The sequence below is a fragment of the Mchenga conophoros genome, linkage group LG3, assembly GCF_057382185.1.
Source record: "Mchenga conophoros isolate Kocher_MC1m ecotype Shallow Benthic linkage group LG3, M_conophoros_male_GT1.1, whole genome shotgun sequence".
NCBI classification, from domain to species: domain Eukaryota; kingdom Metazoa; phylum Chordata; class Actinopteri; order Cichliformes; family Cichlidae; genus Mchenga; species Mchenga conophoros.
The window spans coordinates 45,830,376-45,840,732 of NC_140528.1; the positions used below are offsets into that span (position 1 = coordinate 45,830,376).

Sequence of the window (10,357 nt, forward strand, 5' to 3'; positions counted from 1 at the left end):
TTATTTTTTTTCTGAAAATCTAAAATTTTACAATCCTACTATTTATCCTAATATGATTTATCCTAAAGTCCCAAAGAAGGATTTACTTACTTGGACTAACATGAACAAAGAAAAAAGTCAAAAAATGCTTGCAGCGTCTAGTGCTTTCAACTAGGACGTATTGAATTATTGCAGTCAACAGTGAGAGGACATTTATTCTCTTGGCATCTGTAGCTCTAGTACCTCCAGTAGCCAGAGCTGGAGATTTTTATGAATGGGAGTCACTGGTAGGATCAAGAACAAGGGTGACGGTGGTGTTGGCATTTGGAAAAAAAAGTGAAAGAAAACATATGGCATTAATTCTATTTTAATTAAATGCTTATTTTGTATTATTTTATTATAATTTAACATGTACTTTATAACGGACAAAACACATGACATGCTGCGCAAAGTATTCCCTTCAGTGGGTAGTAGGTACATTTGTTGTTAGTATAACTCCAAAAATGGTGCTCCTGTGTGGTAACTCGCAAAAACAAAGAGAATTTTGTTTTTTCAAAGCAGTTTTATTTATTTAACTTCACTTCTGGACATAATTGGCAAGCTAATGTAACAATAATCGGTATCTATCTGTATATTGTGAAAATGATGTTAAAAAAAACAAATAATCAACTCTGAACAACCTTTCCAAATAATTCATACACCACATAGTTACATGACATTTTCCAAACACCTTTCAGACACAAATTAGCAAGCACAATGCAAGAAGAAAGGAAAAACTACTTCACACTCAAGTCAAGTCTCAACAAATCATGTCTGAGATACTTCAGTTTATTTAGAAAAAAATAATTTTCTTTAGTAATCACCAGTCCACTCCAGCTAAGTTCAGTGAATAGGAAAAAAAAAAACACTTTGGTTTCCAAACAGACTGCAATGTGGAAACAAAAGAAGAAAGTGTGTGAGGCATTCTCAGACACAGAATTACAAAATTTTGCAAAATCAAGAAACAAATTCAGGGCTGGCAGTCAACCATAATAACCAGCTGGATGGACGTAAGCTGTGACACAGATTTGGAGGATAACTTTGGTCTGCTTCCTTACCGGCCTCTCTCCACACTGACAACTAGGCCTATTATAAAAAGAACATAATGGGTTGAACCTTCAGTGAAGCACCAAATCTGAGTGATGTAATTGGTTGACCCGCATGATGGAAACACATAATTATATAAAATCACATTTAGAGAAAGCATAATATTTCAGGTTCTTCCCATCTTAGGAAGACACTGGAACATGTCAGCTTTGCTGGTTGTTTTTCATTTTTAACCCCTCATGTTACTATTTTATGTTTGGTATAATAACTAAAAAGTAAAACTGGCTTTTTAAATGGGTTTTGATTTATTATTATGAATATTGAAAGAAACAGAAAATATAAAAGGGATAGTAGAATTTTTGAATTGTAAATATAAAAGCACTAATAGAAAAAAAGCCCCAATTGAAGTCTAAGAGAATGCAAGAGTTGACATCACATTGGAACAGTGAAAACTGGAGTAATGTCTTCATAAACTGCACTGTGAAGAGTGAAGTAGATAGATTAGATGAGAATCGAATATGTTTATAAATGGAGTACTGAAACACATCTATTGGAGATTATGTGTCGGAATTTCAGGGGACCACGCCTCCAAACACGCTCCTTCCGTTTGTCATCTATATAGGTTCCCCCAGTTCTGCAAGCTGTTCATTCTTGTTTATGTGCCTCACCCTCCCTCCCTCCCTCCCTCCTTGTTCTCAATTCTTTAACTTCTTAACACTTATTTAGTGCATGGGGATCTGCCAGGCCCGGGAGCCATCGCCAAACCACTTCGAGGCCTTCCGCAAACCGCAGCTCAATTCATGTTCTAGCATTCACCTTTACCCACTAAATGCTTTCAAACCTAAAATGAGGAAGTCGGCCCAACTAGTGAATCCGCCCTTTGGCGGACATATGTATGACAAGAAAACATTAATCATGTTCTTGATAATTGGAGGTTGTGGGTGCATGCTGTGTGGCAGGTGGTGGGCCAGAACCATCTCCCAGGCATCCACCAGATGGACATTCAATCCTTTGAATATAGCCTTGAGTGCCTTTAGCCGCTGAAAAGTGTACCAGTCGCTGTGGACAAATGCACCAAGACTTGTATAAGGTTTGGGGTTTCCAGTCCGAATGACAACCACTGTGCCTGGAGCCCTGGACAGTAGCCGTACCACTGCACTGCGGATGGACATCAGTCGACGGATGTAGAACCCAACAGGGAAAGTGTCAAAGTGTGCCCAGATGCCAAAAACTACTACAGTGTTAGTGCCTCCAAGCACATTGTCCAGCTCATTGGCAATATAATGCAGCTCCATGGATGGGACACTGAAAGTACGTAGAGGAGGACCATGGGCGCGGAACATCACAAAGATGTTATTTGCATAGTCCAGGGCCATTAAAGGTCCGACTGATTTGTGGCTATGAAGGTTAAACTCCTTTAGATCTAAAAGAATTCCAAAGGGAATAAGTTAAACTACATAAATAAAATAGTGTAAATAAAATATTGTTGTTTGCCAGATTTGCAGAGCAGCTACCTGGTAGTGCTGCATTAAGGTACTCAAACCACTGCCTCATTGTGGAGTCTCCATACATATGGACCAGCTTTCCTTTCAGACACCGAGTGATGGCTGAGGAAGTGTTGAACTGATGAACGGTGGTCCCATCTAGTGCTCGCCACACACCCTGGTAGTAATAGCCAGACGGTTCAGACTCCACACTACTGCTGTTCACCTCTAACTGACCTGGTAAGCAGTAAAACAGACAATTGTGTGTGTTTTTTACTTAATATGAAAAAGAAACAAACAAAGTCTATTCTTAACCTGTTTGTAGCAATAGAACTTGCAATAAAACAGCTGGTTAACCAGCTGGGATTCTGGGCACGACGCACAGCAGCGGCGCACGTCGGCCCAAATTCCCGGCCAATAGAATCGGGCCATTATGCGCTCCAGAGTTTTCTCACAACCCAAATGCCCTGCCATGGGGTTCGAATGAGCCGCCTGAAAAATCGTTTCCCGGCGGCTTTGCGACACCAACAACTGGGTGCGGATCTCATTAGTGTGAGTGTCGCGGCTCACTCGATAAAGCCGATCGTTCCGCAATTGGAAATGAGGGTAAGTCCGCGCAGCGTCAGGGCGCACCAAGCGACCATCAATATCTATCACTTGGTCATAGGCTGAGCATAGGGTGTCGTCCCGAGACTGCTCTAGTGGAAAATCTTCAGTGGGGTGCATAACGGGAGGCAGTGGGGCTTCTGTAGAAGTCCCGTCCACCTCCTCCCCCCCAGAGTCGGTGTCAGTCGACCCCACATCACTGCTCAGCGCCGCGCAAACATCACACGAATTTACAGACCGCGATCGCATCCCCGCGTACTGCCCCAATAAGCTGTGGAACCAATCCGTGCCCAAAATAAGGGGATGCGACAGGCGCGGGCTAACTGCCACCTTAACTCTATGCGTTTTGGCCCTGAATTTCAACAACAGCACTTGTGACACAGGACCCACACACACACATGTTATGCTTAGTGTCTTTTTATTTTGACAATAATCTGCGTTTTTTTTGGCACCCGCCTTGAACGCAGCCACTCCGTCTCTCTGCCAGCATCATCTGCTCCATCTCACTGTGGGAACAAAAAAAGACATCTCCCTCATTAAAGCAGTCCTGTACACCTGTTGCCTCCCCGCTCACTGTGTCACCCCTCCTCTGCAGCAGGCCAACAAACCACACCCCCGCCACGACTTTTATCATATCCCATATGCCTTCTCATAGGGTTATATGGGCGGGCTGCCTGGAAAATCATTTCCCGGCAGCTTTTTGGCAACAAGTGGGTGTGTTGGTATTCTGTGTGAGTGTCTGGACTCATTCAATACAGTCTATCTCTAATCAGTAGAGAATGTGTAAATGTCAGTTCTGTGTCAGGGTACACCATGTGAACATCAATTTTTATTACTTAATCAAAGGCTAAGCATAGGGTGTCAACACGAGACTGCTCACACGTAATTAATTGATTTGAGATTCAGCTTCAGATGCAGAAAAAAAACAGGATTACTCCCTGAAATCTGCAAATGTGCTCTTCAGTTAAGGGCCTCCAAACAACAAAAGTCCTCCAGAAGGCACAGCACCAGCTGCTCAATTAACGGGTGAGATAAACACATTTTAGCATCAATGTACTACCTATAACATCTTCAGGTTTCTGGCTTCGATCCTCAACCTGTTCGTTGGCAGCTCTGAACACCTCATCCAGAACACTTTGGATTTTCTTAGGAAGGTGAGAGATGACATTATGGAGGCAGATAAAACCATGGTCTCGTAAAATTTTACATCTCGCTTCATTTGTGTTCCAGTCACTGAAGCAGTGGAGGTATTTCGTAAGAGATTACAGGACGACCCCACCTTAGTAATAGGACCACTCTCAGCACTGACCAAGTGTGTTTGCTTTGAGAACTGTGTCTGAATTCCACCTATTTCACATACGACGGTCAATACTACAAGGAGAATTATGGGTGCACGATGGCTTCCCCAATTTCACCCATTGCAGTCAATTTGTTAATGGTGAGTGAGAAAGAGAGCTCTGCTGTCCTACACTGGAACACCATAAAATCATTGGTTCAGGTATCCATCTGTTCTCTCCTGCTTATTCTTTTCAGGGTCCTGGGGGGGCTGGAGCCTATTCCAGTTAGGTCGAGAGGCAGGGTATACCCTCGACTTGTCGCCAGTCTGTCACAGGGCTAACACATGGAGACGAACAACCATTTGCACCCAGATTCACCCTGGACTGTGGTCAGAAGCCGCAGTACCCGGAAAGAACCAATGCAAACATGGGGAGAACATGCAAAGTCCAGACAGAAAGGCCACAGCCAGGTGTTGGAATCGAACTCAGGACCTTTTTACCTTCTTGCTAATCATCGCACCACCATGCTGCCTCGTTCAGGCATGTTGGTGAAAATCAACTCTCAAGACTTACCACGAAACACTGATCACATTTACTCAGTGGAACAATACATCATGTTCACCAAGGAAAAAGGTGGCAGGTTAGCCTTCTTGTGAGGCTTCCACGAGTAATGAGGGACATTTAAAAGTTGATGTGTACCATAAACTAACGAATACAAATACGTATTTAAAGTTTGACCATTGGAGCACAAACTGTGTGTCATCGCACTACGACACAGAGCGAAAACCATCCCCACAGAGAGGCCAGGGAAGATATAGAGATGGAGATTAAGATATAGATGTTAGCAGTAAGATTTGTATTTTTACCTTTCTGCTTTGGAAAAACAGTGACATTGGCAGGTCCTGAAGCTGGAATGGAGACTTTCATGTTTACGCCGCTGAGGAAAGTACACACAATAAAATCTTTTCAAAAAAATTGGAAAATATTAAAATGATTTTTAAACTAGAGAGACGTATTAAATACTGTCAATCAAATTAAAATTTTTATCATTGTCATATTTAGGTAACAATGGTACACAACTACTGACAATGAAAATTTTAGGCTCAGTAGGCAGCAAAAATAGCTCGAGTTATAAACTACCAATCATTGAGCTTCAGACAAGATTGAGAAAATATGGAACATTTTTCCAGGTAGCAAGCTACATAATTCCCTCTCTAGCAAATATTAAAAAGTGAGGGAATTTATTTTATGTGTTTTGAAAGCATTTGCAGAGTAGCACTTATTTTCCCTTGTATTAATTTTTAATTTTAGTAACTCTAAAAATTGAACACCACAGGTAATGCTCACCTCTGAAAAAGCTTCTCCATGGTTGTCAGGCTTTCTTTATATCCTCCATTGTAGTTGCTGATCCTGGTGTCACAACTCATATTTTCTGGCTTATAGCAGAACCATGGCTCACCTGTACGTAAATCAGTGTAGTTGCACACAGGCTGGGTTGGACGTAAACATACGTTACAGGTGGTTGTTCTAGTGAACAAGCTCGAGCGGAACTGACTCTTGAAGTAGATCCTGTCGGGTTCTTCTATGTTCACCCTGCGCAGCTCTGTGACTGCCTCACTGGGATGAACCAGTGTCACCTGGTAGGACAATTAATCAAAGTTTGGAAATTTGGGTCTCACAGAAGTATATATAACATGTATCTGGCACATGGAACTGTTAAATATTATTAAGCAAGACAGAACTTCATTGTGCTACAGTAAATGTGAAGTTGTTGATATAAATAGTCCCTGCAGGCCAGGATAGGTCTGAACCTTTGATCTGGCACCAGGAAGCACCGCGTCTCCTGATGTGTCACCTCTTATTCCTGTGACCATTAGCTTTCTTTACTCTGAGGCTTCCCACATCCTGGGGAGACCGCACGTCCATGAATCCACACACAACCTGAGCCACTTGCACACACCTGTGGGTCCTGTGCGCCTTGACCCTGAAGGTGAGCCCGAGCCTATTTCCCATTCCAGATGAGTTCAAGCCTCTCATATCTTTTGAGCCTGAGACTGTCCACCTCCACTGCTCATCATCTGCCAAGGTTCCAATGCCACATAATTTCCTTAGGGATTAAGTAAGTATCTTACTTATGTGAAGGGATTCTGTCTTGCCTCCTCCATCATTGAGTTGTTGTATTGTAAAATCCCCCCCCCCCCCCTGCCCAGGAGAAGGCTTAACACTAACCAACAGGACATAGCGCTGGTAGACAAACTGAAGAAGAAGGCCGTAGTGATAGATGTAGCGATTCCGAATGACAGCCACATCAGGAAGGAATATGAGAAGCTGGAGAAATACCAAGGGCTCAGAGCTCAGAGAACAGCTTGAGAAGATGTGGAGGGGGAAGGTAACAGTGGTTCCTGTGGTAAGTGGAGCACTAGGTGCAGGGAACAGCTAAGATACTGTCTACAATAAGAATGTTTGGCATTGGTGCTTTAGCACAGCATTAAGTATGTAGTCATTAAGTGTCCCTCAAAGCTAAGTGCCTCATTATCCAGTTAAATATTGCTACTACAGAAATATTAGTCATCACAGAGTGATGTGCTATTTTCTTAATCACTTATCTTTGCTCATACACTTATTTTATTCTCTAGCTATCAACATAAAGAATGGCCCTTGACCACTAAGATACACACATTTTATTTTATTTTATTTTTAGTTTTTATTTCTATTTTATTATTGCTAGTCTTATTGTTTTTTGTTATTATTTTTTTCTTTTTATTTCATTATCATTTCAGTTGATGCAACAATAAACTTCACGAATATGGGATAAATTAAGCATTCCTATCTTAAATCTGCTACAAATACATAGATAAACTCTTAGTGACTCCAGCAACAACTCCAGTAACAATAAAAATTAAAAGTTTTATCATCACCTCAACCTGTGCGCTTCCTTCCCAGAGTAAAGAGAATACAGCAGAGTAGGAACCATTGAGATGATCCACCACTTGTCCTGCAACACCAGCACCAAGGGTGGGGTTGTGCAGCCGGGCAAGTAAGACGTCTGCCCCATACTTCTTTGGACGGCCCATGAAGTCATATATTTTGATCAGGGCCTCCAGTTTATCCCCTATTTGCCACTGTCCCTCTCTCTTCCTGGGGAGAATGGTGAAGGTGCTGTGGGCTGGATCACTGCTGCTATTCATAAAAAGAGGTGATGGTAAAGATGGGGTTTCAGGCCAAGCAAAGGACTCCAGCAGAAGTTGTTCTTCAAGAGTCTCCTCAGGGGACAGTGGTTTTAACTTGCAGAAGTTGTAATGTATGTCAACAGGTTGAGTTACAATGGCAGGTCTTGGGTAAGGGATGATGTAGGTGGTGTTTATTTTCTTCTGAAACTGTAAAAGGGAGAGAGCATGGCAGTTATATAAACGCTTCAAACAAAAGAAGTCTGTGTTTAGTTTTAAACACAACATAATGAATGATTCCTCTGGACGTGACATTTCCTGCTTTCACTATCTTACTTGCAATGTATAATGCATGTCAGCTGAATTTCCCAAAGGAACCCACCCGAGGGCTTAATAAAGTTTTATCTAATCTAATCTAGCTCTTTATACAATACAGTGATTGAATTATTAAATTACTACTTGTAATATATTGTGATGGAAATTTCTTTTACGCTTATATATTGATCACATGTTCTGACAATAGTGTATATATATATATATATATATATATATATATATATATATATATATATATATATATATATATATATATATACACACACACACACATATACATATACACACACACACACACAATACAGCCTTGGCCAGCCGCTTGAGGAGGTACACCAGAGAGATAGAAGGCAGGAGAATAAACCAGCTGTTCTCCACAGAACCAGCAAAGGTGTACTCTCAGTGGCAAGGGAACAATAAGAGAACAGCACCACCAAGGCTGGAGACGGAGCAATACTGGAAGAGCATATGGGAGAAGGATGCAACCCATAACGGCAATGCTCAGTGGCTAGAGGATCTGAGGGCAGACCACAGCGACCTCCCTGAACAGGGTCCAGTAACCATCACAGTGGCAGATATCCAAGAAAGGGTCTCCAGTATGAAGAGTTGGACAGCACCAGGGCCCGACATGGTTCACGCCTACTGGCTGAAGAAGCTGACTGCACTCCACGAGCGTCTGGCAGCACAAATGAACCAGCTGCTAGTTAACGAGAGACACCCGGAATGGCTAACTGAAGGCCGGACGGTCCTGATCCCCAAGGACCCCAAGAAGGGACCGGTCCCCTCCAACTACCGACCAATAACCTGCCTCAGTACTACATGGAAGCTCCTGTCAGGCATCATATCGGCTAAGATGAACAGGCACATGGGTCAATACATGAGCGGGACACAGAAAGGAATTGGCAAAAATACCAGAGGCGCAAAACACCAGCTACTGGTAGACAGAACAATCAGCCGAGACTGCAAGACCAGACTGACCAACCTGTGCACTGCCTGGATTGATTACAAGAAGGCCTATGACTCAATGCCCCACAGCTGGATACTGGAATGCCTAGAATTGTACAAGATCAATGGGACCCTAAGAGCCTTCATCAGGAACTCAATGGGGATGTGGCGTACAACACTAGAGGCCAACTCCAAGCCCATAGCACAAGTCACCATCAAGTGCGGGATCTACCAAGGAGATGCTCTGTCCCCACTGCTGTTCTGCATAGGCCTGAACCCCCTCAGTGAGATCATTAACAAGACTGGCTACGGATACCGACTACGGAACGGAGCAGTTGTCAGCCACCTCCTGTACATGGATGACATCAAGCTGTATGCCAAGAGTGAACGAGACATCGATTCACTGATCCACACTACCAGGCTATACAGCAATGACATTGGAATGTCGTTCGGACTGGAGAAGTGTAGTCGGATGGTAACAAAGAGAGGGAAGGTAGTCAGAACTGAGGGGATTGAACTACCAGAAGGCAACATTGCAGACATAGAGGACAGTTACAAGTACTTGGGGATCCCGCAGGCGAATGGGAACCATGAAGAGGCCACTAGAAAAGCTGCAACCACCAAGTACCTGCAGAGGGTCAGGCAAGTCCTGAGGAGTCAGCTGAATGGTAAGAACAAGATCCGGGCCATCAACACGTACGCCCTGCCCGTGATCAGGTACCCTGCTGGGGTAATAGGCTGGCCAAAGGAGGAGATAGAAGCCACTGACATAAAGACAAGAAAGCTCCTTACCATGCATGGAGGGTTTCACCCCAAGTCCAGCACCCTGAGGCTGTACGCTAAGCGGAAGGAAGGGGGCCGGGGACTGGTGAGTGTCAGCACCACAGTCCAGGATGAGACAACGAACATCCAAGAATACATTGGGAAGATGGCCCCAACTGACCGAGTGCTCAGTGAATACCTCAGGCAGCAGAAACCCAAGAAAGAGGAGGGAGACGAGGAACCATCATGGAAGGACAGGCCCCTGCACGGTATGTACCACCGGCAGATAGAGGAGGTGGCTGATATCCAGAAATCCTACCAGTGGCTGGACAAAGCTGGACTGAAAGACAGCACAGAGGCACTAATCATGGCAGCACAAGAACAAGCTCTGAGCACAAGATCCATAGAGGCTGGGGTCTATCACACCAGGCAAGACCCCAGGTGCAGGCTGTGTAAAGATGCCCCAGAGACAATCCAGCACATAACAGCAGGGTGCAAGATGCTTGCAGGCAAGGCATACATGGAACGCCATAACCAAGTGGCCCGCATAGTGTACAGGAACATCTGTGCCGAGTATAACCTGGAAGTCCCGAGGTCAAAATGGGAGATGCCCCCAAGGGTGGTGGAGAATGACCGAGCTAAGATCCTGTGGGACTTCCAGATACAGACGGACAAAATGGTGGTGGCTAACCAACCGGACATAGTGGTGGTAGACAAA

The 10,357-nt window shown here is 43.8% G+C and overlaps 1 protein-coding gene across 1 annotated transcript; it reads right to left on the bottom strand.

The window, feature by feature from the left end:
* Nucleotides 1-490: 490 nt before the first annotated feature.
* Nucleotides 491-8,055, bottom strand: LOC146578991 (NXPE family member 3-like). The gene is made up of 5 exons (XM_085260418.1): nt 7,351-8,055; nt 5,780-6,069; nt 5,299-5,369; nt 2,580-2,786; nt 491-2,488 (listed from the first exon to the last, which is right to left on the bottom strand). Exons 1-5 carry the CDS (start codon nt 7,912-7,914, stop codon nt 1,884-1,886), a joined length of 1,737 nt encoding a protein of 578 aa, XP_085116544.1. The 5' UTR covers nt 7,915-8,055; the 3' UTR covers nt 491-1,883.
* Between the last annotated feature and the right edge of the window lie 2,302 nt (nt 8,056-10,357).

Bases quoted from the DNA above. Each gene is read 5' to 3' on its own strand.
- LOC146578991 (XM_085260418.1), bottom strand. From the start codon at position 7,914: ATGTCACGTCCAGAGGAATCATTCATTATGTTGTGTTTAAAACTAAAC. The intron at 6,070-7,350 runs GTGATGATAAAA...TTGTCCTACCAG, and splicing joins AAGGAAGCGCACAGGTTGAG to GTGACACTGGTTCATCCCAG. The intron at 2,787-5,298 runs GTAAAAATACAA...ACTGCTTACCAG, and splicing joins TGTTTTTCCAAAGCAGAAAG to GTCAGTTAGAGGTGAACAGC.